The sequence below is a fragment of the Leucopleurus acutus genome, assembly GCF_964270905.1.
Source record: "Leucopleurus acutus genome assembly, chromosome: 20".
Taxonomy (NCBI): domain Eukaryota; kingdom Metazoa; phylum Chordata; class Mammalia; order Artiodactyla; family Delphinidae; genus Leucopleurus; species Leucopleurus acutus.
Genome location: NC_139162.1, coordinates 39,144,131 through 39,167,490, shown reverse-complemented (window position 1 = coordinate 39,167,490; position 23,360 = coordinate 39,144,131). Strand labels below are relative to the sequence as shown.

General features: G+C 34.0%; 1 protein-coding gene across 2 annotated transcripts in view; it reads right to left on the bottom strand.

The window, feature by feature from the left end:
- Nucleotides 1–23,360, bottom strand: part of URI1 (URI1 prefoldin like chaperone) — a 67,527-nt gene that overhangs the window by 31,628 nt on the left and 12,539 nt on the right. The window contains exon 2 of one of the 2 annotated variants that reach the window (XM_082862072.1): nt 8,995–9,029. In XM_082862072.1, the coding sequence (XP_082718198.1) occupies nt 8,995–9,029 (35 nt within the window). Of the gene's footprint in view, nt 1–1,292; nt 1,805–8,994; nt 9,030–23,360 lie in introns of those variants that run through there. The other variant, XM_082862073.1, reaches the window with a different exon arrangement.

Below are 23,360 nucleotides of genomic sequence, written 5' to 3'. Positions count from 1 at the left end.
GCGACGGGAGAGGCCACAACAGTCAGAGGCCCACGTACAGCAAAAAAAAAGTATGAGAGACAGTAAGTTAAATGATGTGTATGCTCAAGTACTTATAGGTGAAGTATGCAGATGTCCACAATTTACTGTCAAATGCATCATAAAAAAACGGATTAAGCGTTGAGGTATGGATAGATATGTTATCAAGTTCATCTATTTAATTCTTTCAATTTTTCTGTATGTTTGAAGATTTTCATAATAGAATATTAAAAAAGGAGATGGGAGAAATATGAGAGGAACTCCTTATTTTTAGTCCTCTTCTTAAATGCAAAGGATAAAAGAAAATCTTTGTAAAGCAAAAGAAAAAGTTCTACATCCCTTCTTTGAGACAAGTGATTAAAGACTCCAATTTCCAGCTTTCAATAATAAAAAAGGAAAATAAAACAAATCACTGAAATAAAATTTTGTTAATTTTCACTTTAATGTATGAAGTTGGAATAGGCAGAAAATAGACATTAAGCCCATTTAAAAAAAATCTTCTCTATCATTCTCTTTACCTAATATCCTGAACAAAAAAGCAGAAAACACAAAGAGATGCTTAAAGGGAAAAAAGGGAAAGGGCTTTACATTAGTATTAATATTTGGGCTGATCTGGGGCAGAGTTAATGCTTTTAAGTTTTTAATTTAAGAAATTATAAAACCCAAAGATTTTGGAATATATATGAATAAATATACAATCTTCTTTAAAAATGATTTTCAGTCCATCATACCCACTCTAGAATGTCCCATTAAGCATCCAAGAAACCTTTGTTTCACTTCAATTCACCATTTATTGAGTGCCTGCTCTGCAACCAAGCCTTATGCCATATGCTGCAGGGATCATCACTCAAATACAGCATGTCTTTTTTTTTTTGCAATGCTTTTCTGTTAAAGATCCACTGGCTTGATGGATGCCTCGGTTTTTACCTCAAAAATTAAGAAAATAGAGGAATACTGAATTCGGGCATTGTAAAGAGAGAAATCTTCTCGTTTCTAAAGAAAGGAATTACTGATTTTTTTAAAGTATCCTCTTAAACAGCATAAATTATCAAGGTTATATTAAGCAATAAAAACATTCTTGAAAGACGGATCTACATTGTTGTGCCTTCTGCAATCTGATGGGAAGGGGAACACTTTTAACAATTTAAATGTATCTGTATTAAATCAACAGCATTTAAAAAAATGGTCATGGCAAAATAAAATACTATCAAGATAAATGATAGTATTCAAAATTCAGGCAATATGGTCTCATATTCCTTTTTCTCAACTCATACCTAGGAAACATATCAGAAGATGCTGATGAAATAATCCATGTTCTTTATATTTTATAAGTCTATCAGAAAACTTTACACAGCAAAGGTGGGAGAGAGGAATTTGTGCCCTCCACCAACAACCATGCACATTTAACTTCACACTTGTCAGTATCATTGGTACCTGTTTCTTCATCAGTATTCTTTTGCTCTGAGAATAGAATGAGATGTGAATTCAACGTAAGAAAGTTTAAAAGTTATATAAAAACACATTACTCTAAGTGTGAAAGAAATGCCCTCAAAGTGCCCAAGTCTTAGCTTTAGGTGATAAGTTTATAGGCAATTTTTATTTTATTTTCCAAATTTTCTACAACTGGTACATATTTCTGTAACACATCAGGAGACTTTTAAGAAAAGATGACTTTAGATGTGATAATTTATAACTGACTTAAGCTCTGAATGTTTGTGCCAGTTTCTACTTAAATCTAAGCATAATTTATAAGTTTTATCATTTCAATTTCTTGTTTTCTATACTTTAGAAAAAAAGGAAACTTTTGTTTGTTGTTCATAACCCTTTATGGTCACTGATACCTATAAAAAACTGATAAAAACGCTAGATCTTTTCCTGAGAAAAAGGCTTTATATTTTGCATAAATTTCAATAGATCCCTTGAGGTTACTGTTTCTTTCAAGAGGTCTTACATGAGGAAAAAAATAGCAATCCTGGCTTTGAATGCACCAAATACATAAAATCCTCAAAATTATCTATAACTTGCTTGATTTAAATAAAAAGAAAAATGGGAAAACTATCACCAATTTGGTCATGAGTTCAAAATAAATTAGTAAAAAAGTTAAATTGTAAACATGTCTAATTTTTTTACAGCTTACATTTTCCTTAGTCATACACTGACAGTCACAACTTCTTTTGTCTTTAGTACATCAGAATTTAGACTTTTGTATCTCAAAACAAGAGCATGAACTCTAGACTATCACTGAATGATACACCTCTCAGTCAAGCATTGTTGCTGCAATATTTACCCTTCATCCTCAGTGCTCTGTGCTTGAAAGTTTTATTGCATGCTGCTCTCATTTTATAAAATAAATAAAAATGAACGAAAACCGAAAAAAATCAGAGTGCAAAGAAATGTAGTTTTCAAAACTAATACGGTTAAGACAAAGATGAAAAATCATGAGGTGTCCAAATTGCATTGAGGTGTAGCCTCAATCAGATATATCAAAATACTCACTGGACTTAAGCTGACTGTGAGAAACTGTGAACCAAAATATACAGACACTGGAAATACATTCAAAGACTATGGTCTAAATGATGAGATGTCATTAGGGATTTTTTTCTTTTTTTATAATAGCTTAAACTCTTTGGGGGAAAAAAATTCCCCTATAACATATCATTTTGCCTTTTATTTTCAGAAATGCGTTAAGTATTAAACTAGTGTGGTTTTTCCAACAACATGATACAAAGGTGAGGGGACTCCTAGAAGTTAACAAATTCTAATTACAGTTTAAAAATAATTAACTCTTTTAAAAAAGAAAAGAAAAACACCCTAAGCATTTACAATTTGACCACAGTGACACAAACAAGAATTAAGAAGCTGAAGGGAATAAAACAAAATGTCTTAAAAAGCGAGAGGGAGAGAATTAGCTTCTCTTCAGAATTATGAGTAAGTTTATCTTTATTCTTTTATTTCTACCTTTCAGTAAATATGTATTCATTTTAAATTCAGAATAAAAAAATTTAAACTTAATACAGATTTTGTTTCTTAAAAAATCATTCTTAAAACATTCAACTTGAATCTTTTTTTCATCTTAATTTGCTTTGAAACATCATACACAAAAATTTCAACACTTACTTAACATCCCAACCCATGTACTAAAGCATGACACCAGGAAAAAAAAACTGAAGAATGACAGAGAAGGGGGTTTTTATATATGATTCCTGCCTCTTGCCCTTGCCCCTAAAGACATTTTCATAAATAACAACAGAAATCCCAACAAAAGTATGTAACATCTTCAGAAAATTGGAAGATTTTATGACACATAAAAATAAAAAAGCCCAGAGGGCCTGTACAAAACAGTGACTGAAAACTTTGTGGTCAGTATGATGAAGACTCTGAAAAATATGGTTGCCAAACTTACCTAATATTGAGGAGTGAACTCATCATCATGAATAAATGTTTTTAAAGTATTAAAGGTATGCAGATCGATATTTCATATAGTATGCATAAAAAATAAATTTTATATAAGCATATGAAGGCAAGTCAAGAAAACACTGTTTCAGGTAATTCATGAGAAACACACTACAAAACCACAGCATTGTTCAGTGCTTTTGTGGGGCAAGGTATCCCTCAAAAACATCAGATGTAGATACAGATATTCACCCATTTGTACTGACTAACTAGAAAGAGGAACTGAAAGAAAGAAAAGGGGGGGTGGGGGGAGGGAGAGAGAAAGAAAGAGTGAGAGAAAGAGAGAGAGAAAGGGAGAAAGAGAAAGAAGGAAAGAAAGAATAAAGAAGGAAAGAGAGAGAGAGAGAGAGAGAAAGAAAGAAAGAAAGAAAGAAAAAGAAAGAAAAATCATCAAATCTTCACCTGTGATTTTTAACTATTTAGGCATGATCTCTTGGTTATTTCTCACTATATACTTTGACTATAACCTATGCTAGAAACTAATTACTTTTCTTAAAATACTATTTTTTCCAGTTTCCTTTGAAAAATAAAAAATGTCAAGTTTGCTTTACAATCCCCCCTCTCAAAATTCACATGCTTCAGAAATTTTACATCCAAATTTAAAGCTATTCTTTCTAAAATTAAACATCTGAGCAATATAAAATAGCTTTTTCTATATTTTCATTTAAGTTTGCTTCAGGTAATTTCATAGATATCTTCACTACTTAAAATTCTCAAGAAAATTTGCAGGAAACAAGACTTTTTTTTTACACAATTCATATGCATATAATTTATGATTACAAACAGTGCCTAACATACAGATGATTTGTATGTGCCAGGCATCAGATACCATATTCCATTTAATTCTCACAAATCAACACAAGTAATGAGACTTCTTTTTTCTGTGGGGCATGTTCAACAGAAGTCATCTATAGTGCATTAAAAATGACCATAAATTTTTTGTCACTCCTCCCACCAACATGTGGAGTCTATTTCCCCACCTTTTGAATTTGGTCTAGTTTTATGAGTTCCTCTCACCAACAGAATGTGGCCTTGCAGCTTCCATTCTTGCTGCCCTTATAGCATCATGTAAAGTAAGCAAGATAAAAGAGCACATGGAGAGTAAGGCCCAGCTAACAGCCAAGCACTAGCCACCAGACTGTGGGCAAAGCCATTTTGGGCAACCCAGCTACCAAAAGGCTGCAACCACACGAGTGAGCCCAAACAAGATCAGAAGAAAACAACAGAGGTAAGTTCAGTCCAATATGCACAACCAAAGAACCATATATAGGTAAATGGTTGCTGTTTTAAGCCAGTACATTTTGGAGTAATTTTATTAAAGAACAATAAATAATGGATACAACAGCTTAGCAAGGATGTATTTTGAGTTGTATAAGTCATACTCTCAGTCACATGGCGATTATTTATTTAAAAAAAATAAGTACCAAAAAATATTTGGTAACTCTAAAAATCAGACATTTGACACACAATGAAGTTCACGGGAACATAAAGAATAGGAGTTAATTAATGACTGAAAACGATCTCCAAAGTAGAGTATTAAATGTACAGTGTACAGTGTGATTTCATTTTTATCAAAGAGTGGGAGCATAATATATATAAATATGTGGATGAATACACATACATATACGTACACACACACACACACACACACATATACATACACACACCCCTTGTGCAAATAATTTCTGAAAAGATTCGCAGGGAACTGGTAAAGAGCAGTCGTTTACCAAGAAGAGAAGTGAGAACTGGAAGACAAGGGTAAGAGGGGAACTACATACCATTTATACCCTTTTGTACTTCTTAAGTTTGAACTATATAAATATACTGCCCAATTTCAAATTTAAAATTTAAACAGCTAATATGTAATCTTCTATGTCTTTAGGATATACACTGAAATATTTCCAGATGAAATGAAATGCTTCAGAGTAATGTCAAAATGGAGGTGGGGGTAGAGGGTAGGATAGGCTATTTTAAAAGGAAACAAACAGTTCAGATGCAATCATGAGTTGATAATCATTGAATCTGAGTGATGGGTACATGTGGGTTCAGTACAGAACTCTGTCACCCTTTGTTTGAAATTCTTCATAATAAAAGTTATTTAAAAACATTAATATAAAGCTTTAACAATACCACTCAGGAAGCCGTCTCTCCATCATGATATAAGAAGATAACGGCGTGAATACAAAATATTCAGGAATATTTACAAAGCTTTGGAGGGTTTTTTGGTTTTTCCTTCTTTCTTCACCTGACAATTCGTTAAACTTTTCAAAAAAGATTTCAGAGTTACTATTGATATTTATTGAGTGCCAGTGTGGATGTTCTATAGACACTGTCTAACACTTTACCTTCAAGTTAAGTAGTTATCATCATCACTTTACAAAAAGAAAACTAAAAATCTCAGTCATTCACCCAAGGTGACAAAGTTAGTAAATGATAGGATTCAAATGTAGGTCTGTGGCTCCAAATCCCATGTTCTTTAGGGAAGAATTTAAAAGATTAAAAATTACAAATAGTCTACAAACAGAATAATCAGCCCCTAGTGGATCAAACACTAGGAAGTATATCCACATTTTAATGAGAAAATAGTGTGTGGATTTTATAATGCCTTATTTCCTAAGTAAAAAGGATATAAGGAAAAAAAGTTGTACCTAAAAATTTTCTTAAATCTTCATTAAATTGAAAACCACTATTAGCTCTAAAAGTGATGCACAACTTCTCAACTATTAGGCTCAAACATTTCCTTTTTATCTGTTATTAATTAAACAAATACTATAAATGTCTTTAGATCACCAAAGTTCTGGAATTTAAATTAATTTTCTGGAAGAGATTTCTGGGGTCAGACTCCATTGCCCCAGACCATTTTTACTCCTACATTTCTACAAATATTTTTACTTTGTGGCCTACATTCTTAAGAAAAATTTTAAGGTAAAATATTCATACTCATCCCTTAAAGCATCCTTTAAAATTGCACAAATGAGCATAAACATCACTAGCGTAAGACTACATTTTTTAAAAAAACATGTTATTTTGCTCCTCATTATATTGGTATATACTCATAAAGAAGGGTAACTTAGGTACATGAATTGTATCTTAGACTATGCTAATGCCAAAGGTTAGAGTGAAAAGCAACATGCTTTTAAAAGCAATGCATGAGGGCTTCCCTGGTGGCGCAGTGGTTGAGAGTCCGCCTGCCGATGCAGGGGACACGGGTTCGTGCCCCGGTCTGGGAGGATCCCACATGCCGCGGAGCGGCTGGGCCTGTGAGCCATGGCCGCTGAGCCTGCGCGTCCGGAGCCTGTGCTCCGCAACGGGAGAGGCCACAACAGTGAGAGGCCCGCGTACCGCAAAAAAAAAAAAAAAAAAAAAAAAGCAATGCATGAGACACCCTTAAAAATAGCTCCAGTCTCTGTTCTTGCTTCCTATCTCTAACCAAATAGCACAAAATTATTGTGATTTCCCTGTTTAGTGCCCAACTATGAATTTCTCCGTGGCAGGGTCTTTCAGTTCCAAACAGCAGCATAATACTGGCATATGGCAGAAACTCAATCGTTGTTTGTGGAATTAAGATAATAAAAACATCACAAGAATTCCACAATGCTCCCTAATAGCAATTTCCTGGCTTTCAGAGGAATTGGAGACACTTGGTTTCAGTTTTTTAATATAATAAATTCGTGAATTCACTGGCCATTTGGATTCTAGCAATATCAGACCCTCATTAAAAACAAACATAGAAGTCTGCTTCCTGAGCCATATTAAAAATAATTCAGAGGAAAAAGCAAATTCTAAGTGGAAAAAATTATTTTAATTGTTTAATGTATAGATAAGGTACTATATTACTTTAAGATATGTGAAGGTAAATATGCTAAGCTGCTTTAGTTTGGAGAGCTATGGAAAACTGGAAATTGAGACTGAGTCATGTGAACCTGCCCTGAAGTAAATGTTGCATTTCTGTCTGTCAAGCTCATCAGATTTGGGTACTGCTATAGCACTTATAAAAACGTTATACAAAAATTAAGCAAATATTTGGTCTTTACTTACTCAAACATTTATTAAGTACCTATAATGTGCCAAACACAATAGGAGGTGCTGTGGATAAAAGGATGAAAACATGTCCCTTAGCCTTAAAGAATTCTCAGTCTGGTAGGGAAATTATCTTAAACCAGAAGCAAGTTGTTAGTCACACATTTGTGTAAATTAGTATCTATTCTGAGTGAATCAACCTTTTACTAATTTCGTGAATTCCTTACCAAAACCAATAAAGTCCACATTAATAAAACTTCCCTTGGGAATTTGGCCAAATTAGCAGGGGGAAAATGGTTAATTCCTTGACCAAGGACTCACATTTCAAGTTTTAACCTGGACTGAATGTAAAATGAAAAGCAAATGGTCCATTATGGATATACTGACAGACTTAAACCACCAGTGGATGCAACTACAACTCTGCATTTATTGAAAATTAATGAAGTCCCTGAATTTTTATTTATAAAGTGGGTATTATTTAGTTTTAGATTATTTCTGCAAGCCAAAAGTCAGAATTTAATAAAATGATGTGTACAGATTGCACCGATTTTCACTCTTATCCACTGCCTGCAGCCTATGTGCATTTAAACCAAAAAACATTTGATATACACTAACTATAAATTATTTCCTTGGAGATCTCTCAGGCATGAAGAAAAAGCCTCTTAAAATAAATTTAAAATATTATATGCTTGATGGTGTATAACCAAAGGTTTAATCTCACCGCTAAAGGGGCGGTTACCATGATTTTGCAATAACCCTGCAGACAATAATCAAGACAGCTCTTGTTGTTCTCTCACTAAAATCTTCGTAAACACAGCATGGATATATTGTAATTTGGTATCTGTAAGATCAACAGCTATACCTCATGACAACTCATAAGATTTTATTCACCATTAAATTGAGCATTTTCCTCACAAGACACAGGAAAGTGTGTTATTTACCAAGCATTGTCCTATTAACTACAGATTAGCACATTAAAATAGATATGCTTGCTTTCTTTCTGCACTCTAGAAAAGTGTGGTCTCTAAATCAAGTTCTGAGATGCAGGCACTTAATCAGATTTTTCAAACTTTGGGAAAATGTATCTGTGCATATTTCCATCATTATTTTAAAACAACTGATTCAAATTATTATTCTACTACATATATAAAAACTAGTCCCCAAATAGAGCTATAATTAGTCAGATTCAAAAATTCCTGTCTCCACTTCATAATGATAGTAACACTACTCTAACTTAAAAAAAAAAAAAAAAAAGACAAGAAAAGAAAGGAAAAAAGAAAGCAATTAGAATAAACACAAATGGTGACACAACTTCAGGAAATCAGGGAACATGTAATTCAGTAAACGATGAAAGACAATATAAATTAGTATCAAAAGGATTCAAAATGGAGATTACTAGAAGAATTCAATTATGGGATACAAAAAATGTGTATGCTTTATTTAAATACAAATAGATGACCTCATTAGTATTTCAGAAATGTAATAAAACCATCTTTCACTCACCAATGCTGGATTTTCTCTTGGCAGTTAGTGACCACCTGTCATGAAAACAGATAACTACTCATGAAAAAACAGGGCTATGCACAAAGCTACAAAATCATTCTATCAGAAAACTACAACAGTGGCTTTACAGATTTAAAAGCACCTCAATATACATTTTTATTTGTCAAATGCACAGAGACGTGAATGTTAGTTTTTAAGCAGCACACTTTATCATACCCCTCTAACGCAGGCTGATAACTGCAGAACAAATTACAGCTTTCCGATTCATACTTTGGTACAAAACCCGCTTCATAACTATTAGGTGACATATGATATAAGATAACTAGTATTTTGTACAATCTGCAGGCCTGTTTTCAATGTTACATATTTTGTAGAATACACAAATGTTATAAATAACAAGAAACCAATGTAGCATCCACATTTCATCAGTTAAAAAAAAAGACAGTAGTGAAAGTACTTTATTTTGTCAGTATATTTCCAAATGTTTTCACCTGTAATTTTTATTCTGATGCACTGAAAATGAGTACAGTGATATTTTTCTACTACATTTCAAGAAGAAATACTTGGGATAAAGAGATGCTCTGAACAGCCAATTTGGCCCCCCAGTGAATTATGATAAAATTTTAAGCACTTCACAGCCAGCTTAAGCTATGCTTGTAATACTAAAACAATGAAATTAAACATAAAAGCTATTTATTTGTTTTCCTTGGAGATATTTCAACAGATTCTTAAAATGCTCAGAAAACAAATTAAGAACACTAACCAGTAAGGAAAAAAAGAACACGTGAATGGCAATTTAAAAAGAAAAAAACAGCACTGTTTTCAAAGATTACTAATGTTTTTAAACTGCCCATTAATAAAAATTTTTAAACAGTAATCTCAAATACTGTAGCACCATTTTAGAGACAGAGAAACTAAGGGATAAAAACCAATATGCTTAATATAATGTCACATGAAAGACACAGCAGTATTACATGGTTTGAAACACTGCTCTTGTTCACTGTTCTAAATACCAATATTGTATCTTATATAAGCTCCATGTTTCACCCAAAAATCACAAGTCTTTTTTTTTGGCCTGTCACTAAATTCCTCTATTTTATAACATTTAATTCCTGACGTAAATGTCATCCTTTAGGACATTTTAAATAAATACTAAGGCAGCAATTCTGTACCAAAATGCATGCTGTAATCAGATACCCAACCATACTACACATTAACTCAGCATAAAAAGTCGGTTTTAGAATAAAGATCTCTCAGTAAGTATCAATCACACAGCAACACTTAATAACAGTGATAATGTACAATAGAGTACTGACTTTACATCTGGAAGAGCCAGGCTAAAACTACATCAATCCATTTCACTGTTTCTGATTCGGCAGTAATTATAAAATAGACAAACAGAATTAAATGTAAATTGAAAAGAAAAAAAAATCTTCATGAAATCCTTTTTATAAAGTTTCTATTTAACAACCCTATTAAAAGATGAGACCCAAAAACAGTCAGGATGCTTTCCAATCCCAATGCATGTGTTTCCAAGCATGAAGTGAGCCAAAAGCACAAAAAGAAAAGCCCTGCAAACCATAAGAGCAGAATGTTCATTAACCTCTACATGATAATCCTTTCGTAGCTGCATATTAACTAGTTACATATTCATAATCATTTACATTATTTAGAGAACCTTCGATGAAATTTTCTATGCAATATCCATTAGTGACAATGTTAAAGGTTATAGAAGATAAGTCTACTTAATGTTTCCAGGAAGCCTTTTTAATTAGTAAATATGTAAATTTGGCACATATGCTTTTTATGTTTAAAAAACAAGTTCCTGGTAGAATGGCATGTATTCTTGCCATCACCCTTCACTATTTAACTCTCCACTTTGCTGTAGCTATCTTTCCCCCATCCCTTTTCTTTCCTAAAATAAGTGTCCCCAAGATATTCACGGATAAAAAACCAAAAATCCATTTCATAATTTACAAGAGAAATTTTCACCACCAAAGTACTGCCTTCATTAAAGTCTTTATTAGTTTCATCCAGGGTTTGGAACAAGAGTCTTCAGTTAGACATTATCCAAATGTAGGCTAGATATTTTGAGAACCCAAGAAATAAAGGAAAACATGAAAGAGGCAGGTATGAATACATACAATAGCCTTCTGATGGTACGTCTACAGTTAAATCTTTGTTTACATGATTTATAGTCCACCTAATTCCAACAAACATTTGAACCCAAGCAGCTGTATCTGTATTTGAGATATCTTTCTAGTTTTCTTTTTTATAGCAAATTATTCAAAAAGAAAAAAATTAGTAAATTTTTACCGCTTAGCTGCCAAGGAAATTTGTGGAAAGGATAAAATCTTATGATTCAAAGTTGAACTTATCTGGGTTTTAAAATCTTTTTTTTCTGTTAAGTTAAATAACTCCAAATAACCTTATTTCTTCTGAAATGGACTCAGATTAATTATTATTAAATAAAGTGACTAAGATAGTGAGCCTGGTTCTAAAAGCAAAACAATAAAAAACATTTCATTACTTTGTTGTCCTTCACACAAGCTTTTTTAAAATAAGATGGTAATCGAGGAACAATACTAGTTTATTTTTTTAAGTTAATCTGCCAAAACATGCAACTATTACTCCTAAAGCAAAAAAACTTATTGAATCATTTTTATAAAAATAAATGGTTAGGAGCTTCCCTGGTGGCGCAGTGGTTGAGAGTCCACCTGCCGATGCAGGGGATGCGGGTTCGTGCCCCAGTCCGGGAAGATCCCACATGCCAAGGAGCAGCTGGGCCCCTGAGCCATGGCCGCTGAGCCTGCGCGTCTGGAGCCTGTGCTCCGCAACGGGAGAGGCCACAACAGTGAGAGGCCCGCGTACCGCAAAAAAAACAAAAACAAAAACAAACAAAAATAAATGGTTAGTAGGCTTCAAGTATTAAAATAACTGACCTAGTAAATTCTTTCATATAATCACACTTATAGCCAAAAATTTATAAAATATGTACTTCTGCAGTAGCACAACACTAAGTCTGCACTAAAGAAAAACGACTATGAACTGATTTACCACTTAAAAGACACATTCATTCTACCATTAGGGGTCTTTACCTATGGCCTAAGAGTCAAAATCCTACGGTACACTTTCTTTATAATTCAAAATTGCCCTTTCCCTAAGAAGTAATAATAACAGTGGTAAATGCCAAGACTTCATATGATGAAACAGTTCAATTAGGTGGGTCTTAACCTCTTCTTAAAGAGAAGAAACCTATGTTCAGAGATGGAGTAACTTCCCCAATATTATATAACTGCCCAAGAACTGATAAGAGATAAAATCAGTTTTAAAACCAGGTCTAGGGCTTCCCTGGTGGCGCAGTGGTTGGGAGTCCGCCTGCTGATGCAGGGGACACGGGTTCGTGCCCCGGTCCGGGAGGATCCCACGCGGAGCGGCTGGGCCCGTGAGCCATGGCCGCTGGGCTTGCCCGTCCGGAGCCTGTGCTCCGCAACGGGAGAGGCCATGACAGTGAGAGGCCCGCATACCGCAAAAAAAAAAAAAAAAAAAAGAAAGGAAAGAAAAAGCAGGTCTATCTAATCTCAAAGCCCATACTCACTGTATTAGACTGCTTTCAACCATCATGAATCTTACTGGGTAAAAGGAAAAGCAGCTGTTTATATCTGCAGTCTTTCTTAAAACACTGACTGATGCTGCTACTTCTCCACTTCCTCCACAAATCCACTCTCACACACTAATGAGACCTTGCCAATAATGTCAGGAAAAGCAAATAAGCTTAAACTGACCAATACACTAACAAAAATCTTTATTCCTTCCAATGCCTCATACAACTCCTGGCCCTCTCAGGTCAAGCAAAGTATAAACAACAAGTGTTCCCAAACCCCATTTACGTGTGTGTGTGTGTGTGTGTGTGTGTGTGTGTGTGTGTGTGTGTGTGTGTGTGTGTGTGTGTGTGTGGGGGGGAGGGTAGTGGGATAGCCTTATAATTACTATCACATCTTATCATATTTTTAAGGCACTTTTAACTAATCGAGTTAGATGCCCAGGATAACAATGATAGCCTACCCAACAACCTATTTTTCTTTAGTTCAGTGTCCAGCTTACATATATGTGCATTCAGTTACAAAATACTTGGTAAGTTTTAAAACCAATGAACTATATAGAATACAGGAATAATTCTCCTTTGCTGTTTTTCCTCAGAAGCCACTTTTAAAAAATTATTATAAAGAAAGGAATGAATGACTTAACATGTATTAAGACCTCCTTACTTATTTCCATCTGTGCTATTTGTTCCAGTAACAGACCACAAGGGGGCATCAACCTAGGAGTTTTCCAGGGTAAGAACAGTGCCACATTAAAACTAGACTAGAATAGAAAGCCTAAAAGGGTAAGTTTGCATGTACTTCTCTCAAAAATGCTTCACTTCACTTCTAAAACTTTTCTCACTGTATTGCAATTTCAAATTATCCCTGTACAGGTTAATGTATGAATTAACAATCTGAGGATTGTACTAATCCGAGCTGTCTACATTTACCTGGTTTGCTTCTCTTGCTAGATTATGTCTTCAAAACAGATCATATAATTTTAAGGCTGCTGAGTCAAAAAGGAAAAAATTATCAGTGGTGGCTAAAACCAATAGATACTGGACATGCACTATTATCTTAAATGGTTGAAAATAATTTCTTAAAGGACATATTGTCAATCAAATAGATGTATAAATGTCATTACCAAAATATATAAGAAGTACACTTCAACAAAATTAGTAAAACATTACAGGTCTTTTAAATAAGCCTCTCTGCAAAGAAAGGAGGAAATGACTACAGGTTCCTAAAAAATAAATAGCAATAAGCAGTAATAAACTACAATAAACTGAGTATTTCTGTATAAAAACAAATTTACTTTTTCAATATGCTGAAAAGTGAAAATAACAAAGGTGGGTCTTCTACTACCAAAAGTTAACTCCAATTATAAGCCACTGTTAAAACACTTAAATGTTTTTTTTCCAAAATGTAGATCGGATGGAATCAAAATTATCATCTTAATCCTTACTTTTACATTTAGCCCCTGTTTTCTCCTACCCAGGCTTCTAATGCATTTCTCATAGTCAAACACAGTCTTTCTTTTTACACAAATATTGGAACCACGTCTAACATCCTTTGGTATTGTACTTCTCATTCCCTTGTTAGTTTTACCTACAAGTTAGGGCTCTTTTCAATTATTTATTATTCATAATACCAAGTATTCTAATAAATATACAGTTTTCTTACACTGGAAATTTTTTTTTAATTTTATTGAAGTATAGTTAATTTACACTGTTGTGTTAATTTCTGCTGTACAGCAAAGTGATTCAGTTATACATATACAGACATTCTTTTTCATATTCTTTTCCATTATCACATTGGAAGTAGTTAAGACTGACAACATATATTACATCCAGCGATATTTCTAGGAATGAAGCCACTGACATGTTTGGAGGGTTCTGTTTCTGGTATTATTTGAATTAGATATCCAGGAAACTCTAACTGTACTGGATGAAAGAGCAATGAGATATGGGCCAGATCTACTTTATTCACCAATGTACTCACCGCCATACAGTAAGTGTGCAACAAGTCCTTTTAAAGAAGTATAGGTCTACAATCACTTAGCCAAAAACCTCAGGAAAAAATGTTTCTCAATTTAGAACTTTTTGTAATTTAGTAAGGTAATACATTACACGTATCATACTTTACAGAACACTTGCAAGGAAATATATGAATGTTCAAAGTGGAATAAAATGCCTCACTCAAATCAGTTCCATTGACAAATGAATATGACAAAAAACTTAGAAATAACTTTGTTTTCAGTTTTTTAAGACTTCTGAATTGCAGACAGGAGATTGTGACCTGTATTTCTGAATGTGACATACTGCCTGAATTGTAGTTTGCCTGCCTATTGTTTCACTAGAGATATCAATCATTTCCTCTCCATTCCCACACCTTACTCCCTAAAACCCCGCCCTCCTCTCATCTACAATAGGCAGAGGACCCCATTTCTCCATCTGCAACCAGTGTGAATGCAGAGGATCCACACTAATTGGGCCAATCAAGTTTACCCTGGGCCCAGACAGAGATTGAGGTGATTACAGATACTGGACCCGAAAAGGTGACCACAAAGGGATTTGCACAAGCTAAATCTAACAAAGCTGGTCTACGAAGTAACAACATAAATGTACAAGAAAACAAAACACACACGCACAAATAAAATAACTCTACCCTAGTTCCTCCTGACTTCTTATAGTAAATATTTTCCAAACTTTCATTTCTGTGGTTTGTAACTGATTAAGAAAGCTTCATAAGTAAGCTTGCTACGTAGAAATGAGAATATGCCTGTGAGGATCTCAAAGAAAACAAATAATTCATTAAAGATAACAGTAGAATGACGGGGAAAAAATATCCTTACAAGTGACAAAACAAATTGAAATGCCACCCTGCACCAATTACAGGAATAAATTTTTATTTTAAAGTAACACTGCCAACTATCAGTGAGACTATAGCAAAATTAATACTAAATCACTGCAAGTAGCTATGTAGCTTAACTCATTCCAGACTTCTACCTCCAAGTAGGGAGAAAAAGCTGATAACAAACCAATAATCTCTCTGAAAACTAGAAAAGCTAGATGAATATAAAATCATCTCTTAAAAGGCATCTAAGAATTGCCAAAGCAATGAGAACAAGAGGGACTAAAATTCAGGAGATAACTGTGGAGAAGTGAGTTGATCCTTTTTTCTTGGACAACTCTAGGAACAGGGAAGAGGCTGAGAACTATGTTTTTCCTGAGCAGAAATTTAAAGTAGTCTTGAGAAGGCTGTAATAACAAAATCAGAGACATGAGCGGTCTTAAGCATATGGCTGTTTTCTTCTTGTGATGTGCCAAATTCTGAAGCTGAAAAGGCCAAAAAGCTAAACTGAAAGTGTGAAAAGCAGAGCTCAGGGAACTGATGAAACAAAACTTCAGAAGCCTTTAAGAAAAGAAATGTGGTAAACAAACTAGGTTTTCAGATGAAAGATAAGAAGGAATCAAAGGTGGCTGATACCTTACTAAAACAAAACCCACCCTGCACTCCATTCAGTACCTGCCTGGATTAAGGTATCCAACTCCTACTTTATCAACCTAGCAGAAGAAAGGGTGAAACTTCTCCAGAGAAAGATATCATCTTCAGGAGTATCTACAATTTTAAAGATACTAAAATATTAATATTTAATTGTAAATACTTCAGGAGTATTTACATTTCTAACATTTAACTAAAACTAACCAAGTTACCAAGAAATAGGGCCATACGAACAAACATCAAGAAGAAGAAAAACAACACAAAACAAAACCAAATAAATATGCTATCTATATACTGGAGTTAATAAACTAAAACATTAAAATATAATTATTAACATGTTCAAGAAAATAGAAGAAATACATGAAAAGATGGCACATTTCACTAGAGATTATCTATACAAGAAAAGAATCAAAAGGATAATCTTTAACTGAAACATCTAAAATGAGCTCAATAAACAGTGTTAACAGGAGATTAAACACAAAAGTCAGAATTTTGAACTGGATGACACATTGATAAAAAATACCATAAATAAAGCCCAGAGATTTAAGAAGAAAACATTGAAAATACAGAAAAGACCAGTAAGAGACATATGAAACACCGTATAACTGAAGATCCACAAAGAGAGGGAAGAGAGAATGTGGTAGAAGCAGTATCTGAACAGATCTTGACATGATTTCCTAAAAATGAGAGAAAGGTATTAACCAACAGATTTGAGAAGCTCTAAGAATCTCAAGCAAGAGACATTTTTTTTTAAATTATATAAAGGCACAACATAGTTTCACTGATGAAAACCGAAGAAAAAATGTTATAATCGGCATGAGGGAGAAAGAGCAGGGAAGAGATACAGTACCTTCAAAGAAGCAACAAGAGTCAGAGCTCAAGCTAACTTCAACAAAAAAAATGACACAAACTGGAAAGTAGGATAAAATCTTCAAGTGTTGGAAAAAAATAACTGAAAATCTATAATCATGTACAGAGCAAATAGATCCTCCAACATGAAGGAAAAATAAAAACATTTTCACACAGAAACAGAATTCTGCACCAGTAGATTTTCACTGGAAGAAATACTACAGGTAATTATGTGATGTGACAGAGGTGTTAGCTAACAAGCTAAGGTGGTAATCACTGTGCAATATATAAATGTATCAAAACAACACACTGTATACCTGAAACTTACACAATATATGTTAATTATGTCTCAATAAAGCTGAAGGGAAAAAAGAACTACTGCAAGAAGTATTTGGAGCAATAGAAAAGCAGAAAGAAGTAAAGAGCAACTGTACAGGTAATTTTTTAAAAGGTACAGATAAATCAGTATTGATCACATAGAACATTTAAATACTGTATTGTAGTGTTAAACACAGAATTAAAATGCATGGAAGCAACAATGCAAGAAGTGGGATGAATGAATGCATGTTGCAATCTCTAGGAAAAATTTCCCCAATAAAAAAGGATAATAAAAAAAGCTTAGTAAAAGTATACAGTATATTTAGTGCTAACATATACATAAAATAGAGTACTAAGGTACCACGGTGAAAAAGAAAGTATCTTCAACAAGTTAACAGAGGGGAGAAAATACAAGAGAATGTGTCTGATTAAATCAAAGGAACGTGCCCAAAAAAGCAGAGAGAAAAAAGAACATAAAAGTGGGTCAAATAGACAATGAGAAACCACTTCACACCCATCAGGATAGCTATTAAAAAAAGAAAGAAAATAAGATATGTTGGCAAGGATGTGGAAAAACTGGAACCCTAGAACTCTTGTGCACTGTTGGTGGGAATGTAAAATGGAGCAGCCACTGTGGAAAATAGTATGGTGGTTCCTCAAAAATGAAACACAGAATTACCATATAATCCAGCAATTCCACTTCTGGGTATATACCCAAGGGAATTGAAAGCAAGGACTCAAACAGATATTCGTACGCTCATGTTCACAGCAGCATTATTCACAGTACCCAAAAAATGAAACCAACCCATGTCCACTGATGGATGAATGAATAACAAAATGTGCAATACACATACAATGGAATATTATTCAGCCTTTAAAAGAAATTCTGATATATGCTGTAATATGGATCAACCTTGAAGACATTATGTTAAGTGAAATAAGCCAGTACAAATGGACAAACACTGTATGATTCCACTTATATGAGATACTCAAGTAATCAAATTCATAGAGACAGATAATGGTAGTTACCAGGGGACAGGGGAAGGGATAATGGGGAGTTATTGTTTAATAGATAGTGTCAGTTTTGCAAGTTCTGGAGCTGGATAGTGGTGATGGCTGCACCACAATGTGCACCACGATGCCACTGAAATGTATACTTAAAATGATTTAAATGACAAATTTTGTTAAGCATATTCTACTACAATTTTTAAAATAAAAAGTCAAGTAGAAAGGTGATAAAAATGAAACTAAATATATCAGTAATTCTATTATACAGAAACTGACTGAATATCCAAAGATATCCAGACTGGAAAAGATGTCCAGTTGTGTTTAAAACCACAACTATATGATGTTATAAGAAACACACTTTGTACACAAAGAAATTGAAAAGATGAGAAGATATATCATGGAAACAAGCCAAAGCAAAATACGCTGATGTAGCCATACGAATATTCAACAAAGGATACCTTAAGGCAAGAAATATCACTAAAGATAAAAATATTTCAGACTGATAAAAATGCCCACTGACCAGGAATTTATTAGAGTCCTAAATTTGCATGCACCAAATAGCATAATTTCAAATGCATAAGCAAAGGTTGAAAAAATAGAGAAAAAGATAAATCTACAACCATAGTAGAGATTCTAAATACCTACCTACTCAGTGTTTGGAAATTAAGGAACATGTTTCTAAGAAACTCCTGAGTCAATAAACAGATCTCAATAAAAACTAGAAAATATTTTAACTAATAATGAAAATAACATAATGTGTGTGGTACCTAAGGTAATTATCAGAGAAAATTTTAAAACTCAAAGAATATATATTCTAAAGAGAGAATAGTAAAAATCAATGACTTTTGCATCTCTAGGAGCTTTTATCTGAAAAAGCTAGAAAAAATTACAGCCAGTGGGAAATTATTAAAAGGAAGAAAAACATAAAAGCAGAAAGCAACTTACGTAAGAAAGCAAATTACAAAAGGAAAATCAATAGTCTAAAACTGGTCTGTTAAAAAGACTGATTAAGACTGATAAACCCCTAAGAAGATAAATCAAGAAGAAAAGACACATACAAATTGCAAATAACAGGAATTTTAAAAAAAGATATCACTACCAAAACTACAGATATTTCCAACTTTTAAAATATCCATACAAAGGGGCCTCCCTGGTGGCACAGTGGTTGAGAGTCCACCTGCCGATGCAGGGGACACGGGTTCATGCCCCGGTCCGGGAAGATCCCACATGCTGCGGAGCGGCTGGGCCCGTGAGCCATGGCCGCTGAGCCTGCGCGTCCAGAGCCTGTGTTCCGCAACGGGAGAGGCCACAACTGGGAGAGGCCCACATACCGCAAAAAACCAAAAAAACAAACAAAAAAAATCCATACAAGGAAAATACAAGGCCTAGACAGCCTCACTGGAAAATTATTCCAAATATTTAAGTTAGAATCAATACCAATAACATACAAAGTTTTTTATAAAATACACAAAAATGATAGTTGTTTTATGAGGTCAGCATGACCCTGGAACCAAAACCTAACGTGGACATTACAAGTAAAGAAAATTACAGACCAATATCTTTCATAGACACAGAAACAAAATACCTTAACAAAACAATATGAATTTAATCTGGCAATATATAAAAAGATAAACACCAACATAAGCAAGGGAGCTTTCTCCAATAATGTAATAGTGTTTCAGTATTTTTAAAAATCAAAGTAATTCACCTCATTACCATCTTAAAAAACAGAGAAAAAGCATTTGATAAAATTCAATATCCATTCATGTTAAAACTAGCAGACTAGGAATAGGAGAACATTTCTTATTTTCAGAGTATCTACCAAAAGTCTACAGCAAACATCATTTGTAACAGTGAAATATTTAAAGCTGTTCCCCTCATACGCAGAACTAGATAAGGAAGCCTACTATCACTACTTTTATTCAACACTATACTAAAGGTCCTATTTCATTCAATAAGGCAAATAAATAAAACTAAAGCCTAACAACCTGGAAAGAAGACAACTGCTATTATTCAGACAACGTGTCTGATTATACCTATAAACATACTATCAAAATATACAGATAAACAATTATGGAATTCAAGTAAATTTAACAGTCAGTATACAAAAATCAAGTATATGTCTATATACTAGCAAATTATGTCTATAAACTAGCAAAAGATGAACAGCAAATTACAAAATGCAATGAAAAATAACAAATACCTAGAAATGAATGTAAAAGACATGCAAGATTTATATACTTAAACTACTGAAGGACGTTACAGAGGAACTAAATAAAAAGATATACCATGTTCATGGATTGGTGTAAACATGTCAATGCTCCCCAAACTGATCTTTAGATTCAATGCACTACAAACAAAACCCTAGAAGGTTATTTTGTGAGTACTGCAGAGCTGATTTTTAAAATATTCATGAAAAAGCAGAAGGTCAAGTAAAAGTAATCTTCAAGAACAACAAAGCTAGAGAAATTTTACTATATCAAGTCCTAGTAAGAAAGTGTGGTACTGGTGCAACTACAGGCAAATAATCCAATGCAACAGAACAGAAGAGAAACAAAACTACAAATACATGACCACATAATCTATGAAAAAGACACACTCCATATGGAATTAGAGCTATGCCTTAGAAGCAAAGGCTACATGCTAGGAATAAGAGCAAAACTGAAACAGACCAGCCCTAACAAAATCCAAAACCAACTCTCAACTGAGTTGTGTTGATCCACTAGTACTCTGGCTGCTTAAAGAAAATTTACCTCTCTTTGAAGGAAGGTAACATCATCAAGAGTCTACAATTTTTCACTACAATGTCTGGCATCCAATCAAAAATTACAAGGAAGTCTATGACAACAGGAGCAGCTGATGAGAAATCAAGAGAAAAAAATAAATAGAAACAGAGCTCCATTTAATTTACATACTGCAGTTATAAGACATACTTTTATGATTAATATATTCATGGAAACAGAGGGAAGGCTGAAGATGTCAAAACAGGCCTAGAATTCATTAAAGAAATGTCAAAACATAAATTCTTAGAATAAATACTGTAACTGAGATTAAGCATTTAGTAAAAAGATTTTACCAGTAGATTAGATACATAAGAACAGAATTAGTTAACAGGAATACAGGTCAGAAGAAGGTATCCAAAATGGCATACAGATCAAGAGGCAGCAAGAAAATACAGAAAAGAGAGTAAGATATATGAAACAATGAAAATGTCTAATATGTGTATCCGGAGTACCAAAAGTAGAGGAGACAATGACATAAAACCAGCATCTGCAGACTAGATAAGAATTTTCTAAACTGACAAGTCATCAAATTACAGATTTAATAAACTACATGTTCAAAGCAGGCTAAATACAAGGAAAACCAAGTTTAGACACATCATAATCAAATGCCTAAAAACCAAAGATGAAAAGTCCAAAAGCAGACAGAGGAGGAAATATATAAAAATTTTTCAGGGAGGGCTTCCCTGGTGGCACAGTGGTTGAGAGTCCGCCTGCTGATGCAGGGGACACGGGTTCATGCCCCAGTCCGGGAGGGTCCCACATGCTGCGGAGCGGCTGGGCCCGTGAGCCATGGACGCTGAGCCTGCGCGTCCGGAGCCTGTGCTCCGCAACAGGAGAGGCCACGGCGGTGAGAGGCCCGCGTACCGCAAAAAAAAAAAAAAAAAAAAAATTGTAGAAGTAAAATATATGACAATAGCACAAATTCATGAAATTAAGCCATCAAAAGATTATCTGACTAATTTCCTAAGTGGCAAAATTTCAGAAGATTTATGAATAATTTACTACTAATTTAAGGTAGACTGTAATAAAAAAAGGGATATTGTAGTCTCTAGGATAATAACTAAAAGGAAAATAAAAACCATACAACTATAAAGCTGAGAGTTTAAAATAGAATACAAATATTTTACTAACACAAAAGGAGAAACAAAGGAATAAAAAAATGTGTGACAAGTGGAAAACGTGGTAAAATGAGTAGACAAACTCCAACTAAGTGACAGATGAGAAAATTTAAAGACCCTAAATAGAAATATAACATGTTCACAGATTAGAACCGTAAAAATAAAAACACAATCAGGTAACATCAGAATGTTAACAATTAAAGACTGACAATATCAAAAATCATAGTAACATTTAACTGAAAAATCTGAAATATTATTTTTTGAGTAAGAGCCTAATTAAGACAAGCTATTGGTGCCTTTAGATACAAGGTATGTATTACATAGAAAGGATTGACAGGGAATTCCCTGGTGGTCCAGTGGTTAGGACTCAGCACTATCACTGTGGTAGCCCGGGTTCAATGCTTGGGGAACTAAGATCCTGCAAGCCACACAGCGCCACCAAAAAATAAAATTAAATGAAAATTAAAGTAAAAAAGAAAGAAAGAAACAATTGACAAGATCTAGTAAATTAAAAGATGGATCACGGAGGCTGAAAAGACTCTCTTGTTTGAATAATGTTGCCCAGAATCAGGAGGAGTATGTACAGCATACACATTAGGGACAAAGATAATAAATTAACTTTAGTAAATGAGATTGAGCTTTTGTGGGCCATCCAAGTGAAGCTGCCCAACAGGCAACAGGTCTGGGAGAACAGAGTACATATAGGAGTATTTGAGGATATGCAGAGTGAGAAGAGATGACTGTCAGTGATGTAAAGTACAGGGATCACCAACATTTAAGCATTAGATGAAGACCCTAAGGAGACTAAGTAGGAATGGAAAAAGATAGAACCATAAAAAAGTAGAGTCACAAAAGTTCCCATGGTACAGAGAGTTTCAACAGTTTACCAGGGAACAATAGAAGTTTCAAATAAAGCACAGAGGCCAAGTAAGGCCAGATCTGCGAAATGGTCCACTGAGTTTGGCAAGTGAAATACAATAAAAACTTGAGGTAGAGTAATTTCAATGAAAAGACAGAGGTAGCACCTAGTTTACAGTAGGTTGAAAAGCAAAGAATTAGAAAGAGAGAAATTATCACACTGCATTAAGTTTTCGGTTAACATGTTTCCATACAAATTTTAAGTCCCTTGAGGACAGAAAAGAAACCTTGTTTATCGCAGTATCTAGGACAGTGCCTGACACGTAACTCAGTTTTGTCTTTTT